Genomic DNA, 18,027 nt, shown 5'->3' on the forward strand with positions numbered 1-18,027 from the left:
GAGGTGTGTCGTAGGTGGCGGGCGTGCAGGGATGGGGAGGGGGTGTTACACACAGGTCTGGCGCCCGGTCGCGGCGGGTTCTGGATCCGCAGCCGCGGAGGCGTTCTGGTCCCGGGCAGACGCAGGTAAGCTCGTCGGCGCCCGGAGCCCCAGCCCGGCTACCCGAAGCCCCAGCCAGGGTACCCGAGGCCCCAGCCCGGCTACCCGAAGCCCCTGCCCGGCTACCCGAGGCCCCAGCCCGGCTTCCCGAGGCCCCAGCCCGGCTACCCGAAGGGCCGCCTCGGGGGCGTGTCCAGGGGCGGGGCTTCCTGGCGCTGGGGCCTCTGATAAGGGCCTGCCGGGGATCGGGTGCGCCTGGCCTCCGCGATAAAGCCGGCGCGCGGGCGTGGGGGTCGTGGACGCCGCGGGAGGCACCACGCCTGGAGGCCGTTGCGGTTCAGGGCCGGCGCCCCAGCCTCGGGGGCCGGGCCGGGGCGGGGCGTCCGGCCGTGTCACGCCCGCCTCCATCCCCCGGCCAGGGCCGCTAAAATGGCGGCGGCGGCGGTGACAGTGTCCCGAGCCGGGGCCCGGGGCCCGGCCGTGGCGTCTGGGGCCAAGTAGCGCCATCCTCGGCGCCCGCGTCCTGGCCCCCTGGGCCGCTCGCGCGCGGCCCCCACCGGGCCCTCGGTCCGCCCTCCCGGCGCGTCCATGAACTCCGTGTCGCCGGCCGCCGCTCAGTACCGGAGCGGGAGCCCGGAGGACGCGCGCCGCCCCGAGGGCCGCAGGCCGCGGGGCTCCCGAATCCCGGGCGCCAACGGCCTGGCGCCCTCGGGAGCCAGCGGCCCCGCTCTTGGCCCGCCCGGGGCCGCTCCGGGAGAGCCGGACGAAGTGGACAAGTTTAAGGCGAAGTTCCTGACTGCCTGGAACAACGTGAAGTACGGTGAGGAGGGGGCGGGCGGGGGCTCAGGTTCTGAGGTGGGAGCGAGCCAAGGGTTCGGCCTGTCAAGGGCTGTAGAAGTCCGTGCAGTCGGAGAACCAGACCCTGCCCTGCCGAGCATTCCACCATTTATTCTCCCGTGAGTCACCGGTGGGTTCCCCGCCCTGCCCTGCCCTTGGTGGACCAGTGGCAGGTTCAACGGGCAGTATATTTTCAAGTGCCTTCCGTTCCCATTGCGACCTTAGGCAAAGTTTTTTGCTTCCTTGTGCCTCCCCCCAACCCCCTCTGAGTACAATAATCAAAACTGTCCTAATTCCTCTTGAATTAATGGCAGGCATTCCTGTGGCTATTACTATGGGCCCTGCTCCATGTGGAGACGGGCAAATTCCCTGAGCTTCCCTGAGCCAGGAGCTAGGATGGACACAGAGGGAAACGGAAGTGCTATTGCTGTCAAGCAAGTGCTTCATATCGCTGGGCACCCCCACATCTTCACAGGTTGGGCAGTCAAAAGTCGGACCAGCTTTAGTAAGATCTCCAGTGTCCACCTCTGTGGCCGCCGCTACCGATTTGAAGGCGAGGGTGAGTTGATATCTGGGGGAAGGTCTGGTGGAGGCCCCCAAGGATGGCCCTGGTGGCAGCTGACAGGCTCACTTTCCTAGGTGACATCCAACGTTTCCAAAGTGACTTTGTGTCCCGCCTGTGGCTCACTTACCGCCGGGACTTCCCACCCCTTGCTGGGGGCTGCCTGACCTCAGACTGTGGCTGGGGATGTATGTTACGCAGCGGGCAGATGATGCTGGCTCAGGGCCTGCTGCTTCATTTATTACCCAGAGGTGAGCAGTGGAGTGGGAAGCACACAATCAAAGAGCGCCAACCACACAAGATGGCAGTATTAGAACTGTTTGTAAACTGAGTTTGAAGTCCTGTTAGAATTGTGTGTCAAGTAAGTTTTGGTAGGGAGTGAGAATTGCAGTTAAACACAGGGGTGTTGGAAGCACTAGAATTGTGTGTAAAACATGAATAAATCAGAACCGTGTCCTCCACACACTGGCCCCATTTGACTCTGTACTCCATCCCCACCAGACTGGAGGTGGACAGAAGGCGTAGGCCCAGGCCCCCCTGAACCATCAGGGTTGGCCTCTCCCAACCGATACCATGGGCCTGCCCGCTGGATGCCCTCACGCTGGGCTCAGGGTGTCCCTGAGCTGGAGCAGGAACACCGGCATCGGCAGATTGTGTCCTGGTTCGCTGACCATCCCCAGGCTCCCTTCGGCCTACATCGACTGGTGGAGCTTGGGCAAAGCTCAGGCAAGAAGGCGGGTGACTGGTATGGGCCGTCTCTGGTGGCACATATACTCAGGTGAGGGCTGCTGCTGGGGACATGGAAAGCACAGGGAACATGCAGGAACTCAGTCCTTTCTTCTCACCTCCAGGAAAGCTGTGGAGAGCAGCTCAGAGGTCACCCGCCTGGTAGTGTACGTTTCTCAGGACTGTACAGGTAAGGGGCTGAAAACCAAGGTCACAGGATTCTCACCCTGAGCCAGTTACTACCTCAGGCGTCTGGTCCTTAGAGCTGAAGCACATTCTGGGGCAAAGGGGCCCTTGGAAAGGACTTAAGGCCCCACATAATGGGAGGTGCTCACGATCCCTCCACTCCCGTGAAACCAGGAAAGGAAGCATCAGGGGCTTCTCAAATGATAGAATAAAATACTAAGGACTTCCTTCTTTCAGGTGGAGTTCATTCTTACTCTGCAAACAATTTTAACCTACTGCCTTCCCCAAATCAATTTAGAAAGGGTCTTAATTAATAGGAGCTTCTACAGATTGGTATTAGACAATCTACAAAATCTTAATTTTTATGCAAAATTAATGGTATCTGGGGCCGGGTTCTATTTTCACTGAGAGCTTTTGTCTTAACCTCTTCTGGCTGCTGTAACAAAAATACCACAGATGAGGTGGCTTATAAATGATAGGAATCTACTTCTTACAGTTCTGAGGCTAGAAAATTCAAACCAGCAGATTGTCTGGTATGGGCCCACTTCCTGGTTCTTTTTGCCATGTCCCCACAGGCGGAATGGCAAGCATGCTTTTTAGGGTCTCATATAAGGGCACTGATCCCACTCATGAGGGTTCCACCCTCAGACCTCAGCTCCCAAAGGTCCCACTTCCTGATACCATCACCTTGAAGGTTATGTTTCAACGTGTGAATTTGAGGGGGGGACATGAACATGTTTCTGCCATGTGTGCAGAAAGGGTTGAATCTGGACCTCCCCAGTGGTGCAAGGGGTTAAGTCGCAACACTATGAAGCAGTCTGCAGCTGCTGCAGCACAAGTTCTATCCCTGGCCAGGTAAGTGACCTACATGGCGCAGCAGACCTCTCCTATCTCATCTGCTGCTCCCCTCAGCAGTGTATTTCAGTAGATCTGGCTGTTCTGTTCCCCACTGTCTCTGGTGAATCCTCTCACCCTCCCGTACCTCTGACCTATATACCCTAGCTCTTGTATGCATAATTAAATAAATCTTTAAAAAAAAGAAAGAAAGTTGAATCCACTTCTCTGAAGTCAGAAAAGTCAGTAAGGGAGGAAACGAGACTGGAGACCAGCAGACAGGACTTGAGCGGAGATACTTAGTTGAGGGATGAACTGTTCCATGGTCCCATTTCCATATTGGAAACCACGGTACTAAGTCAGTGAGGCCTAGTCAGGTCTGGGACTGGAGAGGTGTTCCATCTCCTCCTGGCTTTATATATATATTTTTAATTTATTGTATTTATTTATGCATACAAGAACTGGGTGTATAGGCCAGAGGTGCAGAGGGAAAGAGGATTCACCAGAGACAGAGCAGGAAGCAGAACAGGAGGATCTACTGAAATACACGGCTGAGGGGAGCAATAGGCGAGACAGGAGAGGTCTGCTGTGCCATGTGGGTTAGCTCCCTGGCCAGGGATCAAACTCATACCTCAGTGGCTGGCAATAGCTTGAAAGTGTTGAGACTTTAATCCCTGAGCTACCAGGGAGACCTCTGGCTTTATGTTCTTTGATCAAATCTTGGTCTCAGTGCCTTTTCTGTGAAAAGGGGATGTCCACATCTGCTTGGAGGCCCTGGGATTGTCTGAGGGAATTTGGGGACACAGGAAAGATGTGCTCTACTATCAATGGAATGTTAACCCAGAGAGATTACACAGGCTTGGTTGGCTCTTGGAGTTTTAGGGCTATACTCTGGGCCTTAAGAGGTGACTGCCTGCCTTGTCATTTCAGTGTACAAAGCAGATGTGGCTCGCCTGGTGGCCAGGCCAGACCCCTCAGCTGAGTGGAAGTCTGTGGTGATCCTGGTGCCTGTGAGACTGGGTGGTGAGACTCTAAACCCTGTATACGTGCCCTGTGTAAAGGTAGGCTCTGCCAGATTCACTGTGCCTCTCTAGAAATGCAATAGCCTGTTTTCAGTTTGGGTTATGGCTACTGTTAATGCTTCCTCATCCCTGTTTATTCAATAGTTACAACTCTCAAGGCCTTTCCTGATTCCCTTACTTTTTTTTAAAGATTTATTTATTTTTATACAATTGGGGTATAGGTCAGAGGCACGTGAGGACGAGAGGATTCGCCAGAGACAGAGCGGAGAGCAGAACAGGCAGATGGACCGAAATACACTGCTGAGGGGAGCAGCGGGCGAGACAGGAGAGGTCTGCCGCGCCATGTGGGAATCTCCCTGGCCGGCCAGGATTCAAACCCGCACTGCAGAGACTGCAGACAGCTTCACAGTGCTGCACTCAACCTGTTGCGCCACCAGGGAGGCCCTGATGCCCTATTTAAAAAATCACAAGGGCCTCCCTGGTGGCGCAGAGGGTTGAGCACCGCACTGTGAGGCAATCCGCAGCCTCTCAGCGCGGGTTAGATCCCCAGCCGGCCAGGGAGCAACCCACATGGCGCAATAGACCTCACCTAACTTGCCCGCTGCTTCCCTCAGCAGTGTACTTCTGTCCATCTGCCTGTTCTGCTCCCTGCTCTGTCTCTGGTGAATCCTCTCACCCACCTCCCCCTCACCCCATCTCTGGCCTGTAACCCAGCTATCACAAAGCCCCTTACCCTCCTTTGTTCTTCTCCATGGTGTTCTCTCCTGATATGACATGACCTACTCATCTTGTTCTGTCTCCCACACTAGAACATCAGCACCGTGAGGGTGGTGGTTTTGTCTATCCTGGTCACTGCTGGTCCCCTAGAGCCCAGCAGCGTGGGTTCACATATTTTGGGCATTTGTGTTTGTTGAGGACTGCCTAACAGCACATACCCCAAGTCCTCACCTTAACCTACTTTCCTCCCTACAGGAACTCCTGCGTTCAGAGCTATGCCTGGGTATCATGGGGGGCAAGCCACGACACTCTCTGTACTTCATCGGGTACCAGGGTAAGTTCACCCTATCCTGCTCTACCTATCCCACTTCATCCTCCCCTACACCCACTAATGCTTCTTCCCCTGCAGATGATTTCCTGCTCTACCTGGACCCCCACTACTGCCAGCCCACAGTGGATGTCAGCAGGGCTGACTTCCCCCTGGAGGTGAGCTGGGATTCCCAGGGTGGGGTTGGGGGCATGTGGAAGGAGTCAGGGCCCCCTGATCTTCCCTTGTCTGTCTGCCCCAGTCCTTCCATTGCACCTCACCCCGCAAGATGGCCTTTGCCAAGATGGACCCAAGCTGTACTGTGGGGTTCTACGCTGGAGACAGGAAGGAGTTTGAGACACTTTGCTCAGAGCTGACCAGGGTGAGCAAGAAGAGTGGTAGAGGGTGGGAAGCAAAGTGTAGGCAGAGTTGGGTGAGGAACAAAGATCTTGAATCCAACAGCTTTGGGGAGGCTGCTTCCAGGCTTCTTCCCACAAGCCCAGTTATAACTCCCTCTATAAAGATGGGGCAAAAAATGAAGCATTGCTGCCTTTGGGGGACAGCTACATCCAGGAGGCATCTCTGACCACCTTCCTCCCAGCGAAATGGGAGCCCCGCTCTCCCACACCACTCCACAGATGCAGCAAAAATCTCAGGGCTGCTTTTCATTGGCTGTCAGGTCAGATGCACTTCACTGAGCCAATCACTGCATCTAGGGAAGGTGAAATGCTGACTGGCCGAGCTTATTGCCCTGGAGGGATGGGATTTGTATTCAGGAAGCATCTAATAACCTATTTGTATTTGTTATGCCTACAGGATAACTAACTTAGCTACTGTGTTTGGGGTTGATCTCTTTCCCTCCTCCCACCAGGTCCTCAGTTCTTCATCCACCTCAGAGCGGTACCCCATGTTCACCCTGGCCGAGGGCCATGCTCAGGACCATAGCCTGGATGACCTCTGCTCCCAGCTCTCCCAGCCAACACTGCGGCTGCCTCGCACTGGGCGACCCCTCAAGGCCAAGCGCCCAAGCTCTGAGGACTTCGTGTTTTTATAAAAGGAGGGATTGGGGGAGAAGATGCGACACTATTTTTTTATTTATGTCACACTGGATATGGGAACTTGAACTCTGGCGGTGACCATTCTCACCCCCTTGACAAGTGCAGCTGAGACCAGTCCAGAACTTTGGGCAAGAGCCATTCAGCCAGGGGCAGAGGCTATAGGCCTGCCTCTCACCAACTGAGCTGCTGCCCATCTCACAGGGCAGGGAGGGAGCACAAGCTTCTGGGCACCCACTCAGGGCATGACTCAAGTACTGTAGTTTGCACTGGACTGCCTGTGCCCCTCATTGGTCCTGAAACCCCTGTCCTGCCAAGGGCTGGTGGTGGCAGGGAACTGTGGCCACTGGGGACTAATAAAGCCGTTTGACTTGACAGTGGCTATGGCTGAGCCCAGCATTTGAGGGATGATCTCCAAGGGTGTCTCTAACTTGTTCAGTAGGCCTCAGTTTCTGCATCAGATGAAAGACTCCCTGGCCCACCAGGTAGAAGGGCTGTACTTTCAACCAGGGCAATGCAACCAAGGGCCCTTATTGGGGGGGGGGGGGGGGGGGAGGGACCCAGGGCTCCTGCATGCTCCCTGAATTTAGGGAGCATTCTTGAGCCCCTGCTGCTTCTTTCGTTGTTGGCCCAACTGACGGAAGTGCAGCCGTTTGGGGTTGAGGCCAAAGGCCTGCAGTCTCTGACGGCTGAACTCACGACCAGCTAGTGTCACTGTGGGGCCCAGAAGACGTGCCTTCTTGCCCCTCCTCCGCCTCTGGGAGGCTGGCTTCTGGTTGGATGACACAGGGGTCACTTCATCCTGCACTGGGGGGCTCTCAAGCCAGGGCTGCTTTCTGTAGGCCCTATCATTGGCAGGTATTGGCAGCTGCCCATGCGGACTGGATTTGTCTCTCTGTGGCTTCTCTGTGGCTTCTGTGGATGTCTCCGTCCTGGAAGAGGAAAGTCAGGGCTCAGCTCAGGCCAATCACATTTATGTCTGCTCCATTTATGTCTGTTATGTCCCCCATTTTACAGATAAGGAAAGGTTCAGAGAGGTGACCATACAGCAATTTTGGGAGCCTGGGATTGAAACCCAAATCTGACACCAAAACCAGAGTCTTCCTACTAAATCCTTAGGCTGTACTGTGTCACTATTCTATTAATGTCTTGGACTCCATATTCACATAAATTAACTCATTTTGGCTTCAGTAACTTTTATCACCCCTGCTTTATAAATCAGGAAATAACAATTACAATATTAACAATATCTAATACCTATATGGCATTCACTTTTCTAAGTTGTTTTTTTTTTAAAGATTTATTTTTATGGGTACAGTCAGAAGCAAGGGAGGGTGAGAGAATTCACCAGAGCCAGAGCGGGGAGCAGAGCAGGCAGAAGGACCGAAGTACACTGCTGAGGGGAGCAGCGGGCGGCAGGAGAGGTCTGCGCGCCATGTGGGACCCTCCTCCAGTGGCCGGGGAGCAGCCGGGAATTGAACCAGAGCTGTAGAGGCTGCAGGCAGCTTCGCAACCCAGCGCTCAACCGCTGCGCCACCGGGGAGGCCTACTTTTCTAAGTCCTTAACATGAATTACCTCATTTTAATCCTAAAGATACTTAACAAGAAATAAGCCATCTGTATCCCCATTTTATAAATGAGGAAACAGGCGAAGAGAAGGAAAGTAACTTGCCTATCATCACACAGTTATAGCCCAGCTAAGATCTGAACCCATGTCTCAGTGAGGGGAAGCTCCATTCTAGGTCATGGCAAGACTCAAACCTGAACCCATCCTCCCCGGCTAGTGACACTCACTCCTCTGGGCAGAGTGACTTGAAGATCTGCCTCTTCTTCCACGCGTTCTGGGCCTTCTGGCTATACGCCCTCTTGTCCTGTAGCTCCTCCTGCTCTGACCTGCAGCAGTCCAGTAAGCACAGCTGTAGCTGGTGCTGGGGGGTGGAGGGGAGGTGCCCAGATCTGCCTGCCAGCTTCCCTCCCAGGGTACCCCAACCAGTCCCAACCTATCACCTATACATGCAGGTCTTCTTCAGGGAGCACCACCGGTTCAGCTCCTTGTCGTCGGCAGCAAGGATCTGCAAGGAGAAGGAGGATGGGATCCTGCTGTGTGAGTCCTGGGGGGCCCTGACTGTTCACCTCATTGGTCAAGGAGGGTGATACTGGAGCTACTCGGCAGGGACGTCATAACAGCAGGAGAGAAGTGATTCAGGCAGATACCACTCCTTGTCTTTTGTGGCTGATTTCAGAGTCCAGTTTGAGCACAAGAACTCCAGAGCTCTCACCCATGAACTGTGGCCCCAGAAGCCCCTAAACAGGGCAGTGGCCTTCATGCCAATGATGGAGTTTGCTAATTACAGATAAGACCCAACTTCAAATCTCCAGGCAGCTGCCTTCAGGCCTCAGTTTCCTCATGTATAAGGAAGGCATCTCCTCAGAAACTATCGGGAAGACTGAATGGACACAGACGGTAAAGCTCAATAAATGCTGGCTACTTTTACTAATCACTAATAATCAAGTACCCACCAGAAACAAGTGATATTCAAAGAGTTTCCTACATTCATTTCAGCCATGAGGTGATAGAAGGGGTTGTTACTATGCCCATTTTACAGATGGGGAAACTCAGGCACGAAGGCTTCAATCATATGTGCAAGGCCACACACCTGGTGACTGGCTAAGTCAAGATTTTAACCTGGGTCATCTGATAGCAAAGCCCACTTAGTCTGAATGGTCACCATGCTGCAGGCAGACAGTAACAGAATTGAAAGTGGTATTTATGGAGGGATACTGTGGGTAAAGCACTGTTTGCAGCTCCCTGTCTAGCCATGTCATAGCATTTACTGCCTATCCACTCCCTCTTGCTTACCGGGCATACCTCCACCCCACCCTATGTTCACTGTCTGCTGGCTGGCAGAGCCCCACCTCCTCGGTGCTGAGCCCAAAGTCACAGGGCACCACACTTCGGTATTTGAAGCGACAGGGCAGATCATCAATGATGTCCTCATAGTCCAGCCGGTAATACTCATCCAGGTACTCTTCAAAAGTCCTGTCCCCTGCTCAAGGGAAAGCACAGGCTGCTGGGGTGTGCTCAGCCTGCAGAACCCCTGCCAGCCCAGGGATCATTTCCTGTGCCTCACCGGGGTCAAACACAGGCTTTTCCTGCCCCACGGCCGAGGCAAAGGGCGACTTGCGTTTCTTCTTGCCTGTCGAGGGGGCCTCACGTGGCTTTTTCCGCTTTTGGCTGGGGTTGTAGTCAGCATCCATCTGCCAGAACCTGCAGGTTAGGCAGCCCTCGGGGACCCCAGTACTGTATGACAACCACCTCCAACCCTTAGCACCTACGTTAAAGTCGGGGTCCTCACAGTGTAGCTCCTGCTGGCTCCATGCACCACCCTGCTCTGGCCCAGCCCACGTGTCCCAGTTCCAGTCATCTGGTTCCAGAGAGGGCAGACAGGCCCGGTGGAGGTCAGGTTGGAATCTTAGGCTTTAGACCCCATCTCTCCTCCACTACCCGACTCCTTCCCTGTGCCAGGGGTGACCTCACCTTCAAGCTCTTCCTCTTCCTCAAACTGTGGCTTCTCTTCTTCCATAGCACCATAGTACTCATCCCCAAAGCACTTCTGTAGGGTTGAGAATCGGGAGGGTCAGCACGGCCCACTCCTTCAAACAGTTTGACTCCTGTACATGGCTCCCCAATGCCCTCACGGGACCAAGATCCTAATAAGAGGAAACCTGCTGTCCAGGTTCCTCCACACCCCTCTTCTCCAGACACATGTCTGCATGCTAGCGCGCGCGCACACACACACACACACACACACACACTGCCTGGCATTCTGTTCCACAGACCCGTAGTTTTCCCCCTTTCCACAGAGCTTTGCAGGACTCTGCAGCACCTCCTGCCTAGTTCTTCTTTGACCAGCTAATTGGTACTCGGGCCTTGGGTCCTATTTCAGCTGCCTGCACTAACCTACTCCCTACCATGCCTGACAAAGTCAGGTAGGAGACTCCTTTAAGACCCTGCCTCCTCTGGTTTGTCCCCATCACTGCCCAGTGCCTTCTCAGCCAAGAGGGCTGAGACTGTTGGTCCCTTGCTGGGACTGAAACACCCACTGGAGCCTCGGCAAAGGAAGATACTATTTACTGTGTCATTTATTAAGCATCTACTATTTGCTAAATAGTAAGCTGCATCTTACTGTGTTCTTACAGCCACCCCAAGAAACTCAGTGCTGAAAAGTTCTAGAAAGTGAAGGCCGAACTCCAGCTACCCAACACCTAATTTTTACCTGGCCCACCTAGGCATCCTCAGTTTCCTAACCTGACGTCCCAGGCTTGATGAGGGGCTTCTTTGGGTCTCCCGAGGTTTCCACTACTACTCTCATTGAGCCCTCAAAACCTAATACACCATGTTCCCTCCTACACAAAAAAACCTTAGAGCTCAGTAAATGAGCCAAAAGGAAACACAACCCGCCGTTCCTTGAGCACTTACCAACTAAACCTTTATGTGCATTCCTTGCAAGTCATTCTCACAACAGCCCAGAGGTAGATGTGTGGCTGTACCCATTTTACAGAAGGGAAATAGAATCAGAGGTCAAGTCTCTCCTCTGAGCCACAGCCAGGGAATGACCAGATTCCAGAGCCATGCTCCCTACCACCTGGGGTACAGGAACATACCTGCATGAGCTGGTCATGCTGGGCTGGGTCAAAGTCATCCTCAAGGTCCTTCTCCTCAAAGCCCAGCGTCTCATTGCCTGTGACCTGCCGCAGTCTCTCCAGCTTGGCTAGAATCTCCTTCCTCTTCAGGTTCTTCAGCTGCTTGAGCTCCTCCTGCTTCTTCACCTTCTCCTGTGGGATGGCAGGAGGTGTGTGTGTGTGTGTGTGTGTGTGTGTGTGTGTGTGTGTGTGTGTGGAGGCGGGTGTAAGGGTGACAGCGCTCCCAGCAGACGGAGTTCCCCCCTCACCCCACAGCAAGCTGCCCACACACTCACCCTCTTCTTTCGCTCCCGGGTCTCCTCCCTCCTCTCCTTCCTGCGCTCATCCTTGCGGCGCACAGAGGATGCGATGGTCCGAGGGTAGGTCTTGACCTGTGGGCAACAGGAATACAAAAGGGCCAAGAGATGATTCTGGGTTCTCCAATCGGGGTCCTGAGGGCCTGGTCCTCCCCAGCCCTGGCTCTGGCCACGAACCAAAGCAGAGTCCGGCTCCTCAAAGCGGAAGTTGTACTTGTGCTCAAAGTCCTCCTGCTTCTTCAGAAATAGCTCTCCCTCATCTGAGGAGTCGTCCACAGCCAACTGGACGGGACTGGGGACCCTAAGGAACAAGATGGGGTGGAGCTGTGAGTCAACTGAGCTCCTGCACTATCATTTATCAGCTGAATTAACTCATCTAATCCTCCAAATAACCCTAAAGTAGGGTGCTGTTAGCCAGTTTTACAGATGAGAAAAGACTAAAAGCAGGGCCAGGATTTGTCACCTGGCTCCAGAGCCCACACCTAGGGAGTTTCATCATGGATGGACTAACTCCACCACCATTTGTATGAAAAAAGTAATATCCAATGCTGTTTGCCTTCTGGCCCCTGGGAACACGGCTGCTCACCCTTCCTCCTCCTCCTCTTCTTCCTCATCTCCCTCCTCCTCATAGCGTTTGTTAAGGATATAATCTCGCAGAAACTGCTCTCCTTCATCCAGCTCTGGATTGTTCCAATATTCCTTGAGGTGGGTCTGGAGGTGAGGGAGATATTAGGCCCAAGTCAGGGACTTGGGGGAAGGGCAGGTGGGTGGAAGTGGGTACCAAGTGGCTCTAAGTAACTGAAACTCCATAGATGGCTAATAAAGTCATTCCCCCACATTACAGATGTAGAAATTGTGGCCCAGAGAGGAGCACATGCCCTTGTTAACCCCTCAAGGGTCCACTTCTAGAAAAAGGTTGGATGGAGTTGGGAGGGGCAGCTATGCACGGGGACTCACTAGTTCCTCCAGAGCATGGGTGTTTGGGTTTCGAATCTCCTTCTGCCCCTTCAGCCATTCCATGTAGTCAGCATCCTCTTGGGCCTGGTGGAAGCCAGTGCTGAGTGCCTGTGGGAGCACCAAACTCCCTCCCCACCAGTACTGGTCCAACACCCACCTTCTCCTCCCCAGTTTTAGTTCGTTTCTGCAGCAAGCCAGAGCCACCTTCCCCGGCACTGTCTTCATCCTCACTGTCCTCCATGAATGCCTGGAAGCTGCGCAAGTGAGGGAACAAACCTCAGGACAGGTAGGATGCCCCCTCCCCCAGTACCCCTTTCCTAAGTTCTGAGCTCTCACGACAAGCTGAGAGAGGTGCTGGGACACAAAAAGCATGATCAAACCCATTTAGTGGAGAAGGAAACTGAGTCATGGAAAGGGCAAATGACCTGCCCAATTGCACAGTCACTAAATAATAGAGTTGTATTTGAACCCAGGCATTTGCAACACTAGAGCCTTGATTCCTGTACACTTGGCTACCTGCCTGGCCCCAGCTCACCTTTCCTTGAGCTGTTTCTGTTCTTCCACATAACTTTTTGAAGAAATCTGCTGAAGAGAAAGACATGGGCCTCAGACCCAGCCCTGGGGGCCCTTAGCCACTCCCTCAGCATCCACACCACCTACCTGGAGTCTCTGATTAGAGGGCTCCCCATCTGAATTCTCCTCGTCGACATATTTGCTGGACAAGGAAGGATGTGGGCTTGAGGATACATGCCTATGGCTCATCTGTCCCCATTATGTGGGGAGCTGTTCAAAGCAGTAGTGAGGATGGATACGGGAAGGGGCGGGGAAACTAGGGTGCAGGCAGATCACTCAAGCGCCTGCTCTCTGGGGTTCCCTCAATTCTGGTGAGTAACTGGCTTCTACCCACACCTAATCCTAAGACTCCATGTGTCGGCCTGACTGAGGGGTGGGAGAGGGGGAGGGGGTGCTGGTGAAGGGGGTTCTCACCCTTCTTTCTCCAAAATAACTTTTCTTTCGTAGTCCTTCAGGTACATGGGCTGCACCTTCTTTTGCTTTGCCTTGGCTGTTGACTCGTCCTCACTCTCCGAGGACGAAGCTGTGGGCCCGTCAGAGACACTTGCTATCACCCACAACCCCCTGCATTCCCCAGGCAAAGAATCCCACAGGGCTGGAACTGGGGCAGGGTAAGACTGAGATTTCAAATCCCCAAGCCAACAATTCCCAGCTATAAAATAGGTGCCTATTTGCTACTACCTGGCAGTAACTGGCTTTGATCATACAGTGATAAGCCACACTCTGAACAGTGCCAAGCACAGTTATTAACATCAGCAGATAACAATCTAAAACATATGGTTAAGCAGTTTTTACTTAAAACAATTCACTAAAGAGTTACTCAGTTAAGTTGGATCTTCTTATGTACACAGAAGGCATATACATTGTGATTATTAAACTTCGTTTTTTACTTTTTCTCTTATCAATCTGTCTGATATTTGTTCGATTTTTGTCAAGCTAGAAGAACCCTGAGGGATATGGGAAAATTTCCTTTTTTCAGTTTTGTAAGTCAGTCAGGAGATCATCAAATAGCTGCTTGTTTCCCAAGATGGCTGCAAAGGATGAGATCTAGCACTTCTGAACAAGCCAGTAAATGAGGGCACTGTCCTCCAATTACTGGAACTGCTCTGGCTGCACACAGTGGGAGCCCCAAGCACCTGGGCATTTAAATGCCCCCTACAGGACCTCTCAGCCATTGCTGCTGGAGTGTGCAGACTATGAAGCCCAGATTCTTATCCCAAGATGGGACAACTCCAGATCATCACTTACACTCCAAGTCCCTCCGGAGAGTAGGCTGAAGCCACCCTCCATGGTCCTTACTCTGAAATGACCCCCTTGGCTTGGCCCTTTTCTCTTTTCTGTCCTGACTCCTCTACTCTCTTACCAGTTGCACTTATTAAAGCCCTTGTATAGGAAAAAAAATAATCACTACTCATAACCTATAACGTGATGAGGAACCTGGGTCTCAGGGAGGAGGAGCCTCAAACCTGTTCTCTGATAGAAGATGGCATCTTTCTGATAAATGCGGGGATCCTTCTTCTTCAACAAAGAGAGAGTCCTATAAAAGTCACGCTCCTGTTGAGGATCAAATTCCTAAGGCAGGAAAAGTGGGAACAGACTTCAGAAGTGAGGTGCTGAAAACCCAGGTGAGGGCAGAAGGGAGGGGAAAAGGGGAAGGGGCGGGCAGGCAGTAACCAACAAGGCAGGTGAGCTGGAAGGACGGTAGAATGTGGGTAGGAGGGAGTATCCAGCTGGGGAAGGCAGGTCGTGGGGGAAGCTGGAAGGTTGGGTCTGAGTGCGGGATCAAATAGGTGGAGGGCGCCGGCAAAGAAGGGCCATGCAGAGGTACAGGCTAGGAAACGGATAAGGGGCAGGTGGGCACTTGGGATTGACAGAGGAGGGGAGCGGCTGCAAAGTGAAGGTGGCTAGATCAGGACTGATGTGGGGAGAAACCTGGGTGCCCCATGTGGGGACTTCAGGGTCAGAGTCTGACACTGAGAAGTGGTTACCCTTGGGGATGAGGAAGGAGGGCAGGGGGGACCACCCCAGTCATCAGAATGGGCAGGTGGAAGGTTCTGCGGCAGAGGTGATAGGGGTGAGGAGCTCGCTACTCCTTAGGGGGATAGGGAGGGCGCTCTGTCCCTCATGGGATTGGTGCGCGAGCAGTCGGGCGTTCCAGTAGGGCGAGATGGTTGGGGGATTTGTCGCCCTAAGAGGCAGGGTGAGGGTGGGGCATTCACCACGCGCTCGTCGCTGGAGTCAGACTCGGAGCTGGAGTCGCCGCTGCTATCCGGGTCGCCGTAGCGATCTTTCACTGTGGGGCACAGATGGGAATCCCCACACCCCCATCAGCCTCCGGACCAGATCAAAATCCCACCTCCCCACCGCCTAGCAGGCGCCGGTGCCCCTCGCGCATGCGTCCTGCACTCACGCCGCTGCAGCTCCTCGCGCTCCCGGTAGCGGCCGTACCGGGCAGCAAACGCCTTGTTGACCCGAAGCGGAGACAAGCCGCGCGGCTCCGGCATGGCGGCTCCGTGACCCACTGCGCACGCGTAAAACGGCCGCCCCGAGGGAGGCGGGCAGTTCTCGGTCCCGCCCACCGTGAACTTTTAAAGGGTGCGGAGCCTCCAAGACCCAAGACCGCTCTAATCCCGCCCCCAAGCCTTCCCGGCTTCCCTGCGCCGCGTAACCGCAGTCCCTGCCCGCCGGTCACGTCTCTGCGGGGAAGGGCTGCGGCCACCGCCCACCCAACCCCACCCACTGGGCTCCGGGCACCCAGCTGACATCTGGGGGCCCTTTCCCCACTCGCGGTTTCCTGCCTCCCTTCCGTTCCGACAGCGCAAACCGCTGCCCCACCCAGCTCGCTCACCCTGACGCCCTGGGAATTATCACTCTCTCCCCTCCCTCAAAACAGCCCCTATCCGCGACTGCCTTGCCCACCCCCCACAAATATCCTTGACGCGAGCCATTAGAGACTCAAAAATCAGAAGACACCCGCGCTGTGATCATGCACAAATCTTAATTTAATGGGTAAAAACGTTAAATAATCACACAACGACTTTTTCCATAAAGCTTAATAAATAGAAATCTTTTAACGCTGTACAAGAGACTGGGAAGCAAGCTTCCAACAAAATATGAACGAACTCATACTATCCATCTATAGTTTTGGAACACTCCCCTCAGCTCCCCTCTTCCCCCCAGCTCTAAGCAGTGCGCATACTTGAGGTTTCTCTGGGTACAGCTAGCTGGTCAAGGTCACCAGGTTCCAGGAGCCCTGGAAGCCATGACCTCACTCTGGGACTGAGTCTTTGAACACTCTGCCCTTGGCACCATCTGTAGCCCCAGCACCCTGGGGCATGGAGGAAACTGAACCGTTTAGGTGGCTGTTGCCTACAGGAGCCCTTCTCTGACTAACACACCAAAAGGGGTGAGAAAAACAAATGAGAAATGAGCTTCAAACACACACACACATCCCAGAAATCAACACCAACAAGCCACAAACTGGTGCCCCTCCCCTTCGACAGCCAGCAGGAGGAGCGAGGAGACAAAATGTTTCTCCCCTCCTCTTATGACATATACCCCAGCTGGGTCCTGTTGCTGGCAGTGAGTGGCCCCAGGTCACAGTGGTGCCACAGCATGCCCCTGCAGTATGTCCAGGAGATCCTGAGCCCCTCTCCTCTGAGCCAGATCCAGGGGTGTGAGCCCCCTGGCATCCCTGTGATGTAGATCAGATTCTGCTGCCAGGAAGTTGACAACAGCTGTGTGGCCCTCCCTCACTGCCAGATGGATGGGGAGTGCACCAGTGCCATCAGGAGCGTTGACATCAGCGCCATGCTCTACCAACACTTTCAGGGTGTCAAGAAATCCAGTGCGGGCTGCATCATGGGCCGGAGTGGTGCCAGAGGTGTCTTGGACATTGGGGCTAGCACCTTGCTTCAGGAGCTCCAAGGCAATGGTGGGGCTTCCAAACATCATGACCTGTGTGTGGGCAGAGGGACAGCAAGTCCCCGAAAGAGAAGATTCAGGAAAATTCAGGTCACTGGAGAGAAGGGTCATTTACAAATACAGGACACCAGAGGAGAGATCCTCTGAAAAATGAGAAATCCCAGGTAACACCCCCCCCCCCAGACAGTTGTTTGAGAACCAAAAGAGGTCTCCTGTGAATAGAGAGCCCTCCCCGCACCATCTCTCTAAGGATAAGACAGCATCTAGAGAAGAGCCGCATAGAAACTTTCAAGCAATCTAAGATGCTCCCCCAAGGAACCAAGGCATCTTCTCCTCAAGATATGGTAAATCACCAGGAAATATGAAACCTCCTTCAGGAAATAGGCCTCATATGAGAACTTGCCTCCAGGGAACTTGATAGCCTGTTCAAGGGAAAGAAGATGCCCAGGGAATTTGAAATCCCTTCTCCACAGACTGGCCTCTGTCATATAATGGGGGGTGCTTCCCAAAACACTTGAGCACCTCAAGAAATCGAGGTCCCCTGTAAATGCCACCCAGGGAATAGGGACTCCCTAGCAATCTGTAGCTATTCCCCCATTGGGGCCTCCCTAATATACCAGGAATCTGAGAAGGGGAAAAAAAAAAAAAAAAAAAAAAAACAGCAACCTAGGAATGGAGATCCTCCTCAAGAAACTGGATACCTCTCAAAGAATCACCCCAAAAGCAGGATGCCCAGGACTTCACTGATCCGATTCCCTCAAACGAAGCCCTAAGAGCCATCCCCATGAAACCCGGATCCAAAGAAGGTGCACCCTCACCCACGGAACAAGAACCTCCCGAGGGAAAATGAATTCCTGGCTGCCAGAGAACAAGGAATCCTCCAGGGAAGATGGAAAGCTCTCCCAGCCCCACCCCCACTTAACCGCATCTTCCACCCACCTAGGAAAGGGGACATCAGGGACGTCAGTCCAGAAAAGGAGGACCGAACCCCCAGTCGGACACTGACAGAGACGAGAGAAAAGGGGTCGGAGGTCCCACTCTCCTCGCCCTCCCGCCCTGGCCTCGCTGCGGGCCGGCCGGGCCTCACCTGCAGCGCCGTCTTGCCGAAGCGGTTCAGGGCGTCCGGGTGCACCAGCTCTCGATGCAGAAGGCGGCGCACCTCCTGCACGTCTCCCCGGGCCGCGGCCCCGCTCAGCCGGTTGCCGGCGCGAACCTCCTCCAGCAGCAT

The 18,027-nt window shown here is 54.0% G+C and overlaps 3 protein-coding genes across 4 annotated transcripts; 1 reads left to right on the forward strand and 2 right to left on the reverse strand.

Annotated features, from left to right (window-relative positions):
- Window positions 1-635: 635 nt before the first annotated feature.
- ATG4D (autophagy related 4D cysteine peptidase) lies at window positions 636-6,344 on the forward strand (the record flags this gene model as incomplete). 2 transcript variants are annotated; one of them, XM_084248716.1, is made up of 10 exons in its annotated part: window positions 636-919; window positions 1,412-1,495; window positions 1,576-1,749; window positions 2,000-2,276; window positions 2,350-2,414; window positions 4,175-4,305; window positions 5,239-5,317; window positions 5,393-5,469; window positions 5,553-5,672; window positions 6,162-6,344. In XM_084248716.1, the coding sequence occupies 10 exons, from the start codon at window positions 688-690 to the stop codon at window positions 6,342-6,344; spliced, it is 1,422 nt and encodes a 473-aa protein (XP_084104842.1). The 2 variants fall into 2 exon arrangements, with proteins under 2 accessions (XP_084104842.1, XP_084104841.1); XM_084248715.1 differs by having other exon boundaries at window positions 688-1,000; window positions 1,343-1,495.
- Window positions 6,345-6,931: 587 nt separating this feature from the next.
- KRI1 (KRI1 homolog) lies at window positions 6,932-15,379 on the reverse strand (the record flags this gene model as incomplete). The annotated part of the gene is made up of 19 exons (XM_084249308.1): window positions 6,932-7,277; window positions 8,140-8,238; window positions 8,353-8,417; window positions 9,262-9,392; window positions 9,477-9,603; window positions 9,682-9,770; window positions 9,884-9,959; window positions 11,011-11,181; window positions 11,325-11,420; window positions 11,523-11,646; window positions 11,932-12,056; window positions 12,303-12,386; window positions 12,460-12,556; window positions 12,838-12,887; window positions 12,963-13,017; window positions 13,290-13,398; window positions 14,342-14,447; window positions 15,095-15,168; window positions 15,286-15,379. The coding sequence occupies 19 exons, from the start codon at window positions 15,377-15,379 to the stop codon at window positions 6,932-6,934; spliced, it is 2,118 nt and encodes a 705-aa protein (XP_084105434.1).
- Window positions 15,380-16,472: 1,093 nt separating this feature from the next.
- On the reverse strand, window positions 16,473-18,027 carry CDKN2D (cyclin dependent kinase inhibitor 2D; the record flags this gene model as incomplete). The annotated part of the gene is made up of 2 exons (XM_084249688.1): window positions 16,473-16,832; window positions 17,887-18,027. 2 exons carry the CDS (start codon window positions 18,025-18,027, stop codon window positions 16,473-16,475), a joined length of 501 nt encoding a protein of 166 aa, XP_084105814.1.

The sequence above is a fragment of the Talpa europaea genome (genome assembly GCF_964194135.1).
Source record: "Talpa europaea genome assembly, chromosome: 12".
Classification (NCBI taxonomy): Eukaryota; Metazoa; Chordata; class Mammalia; order Eulipotyphla; family Talpidae; genus Talpa; species Talpa europaea.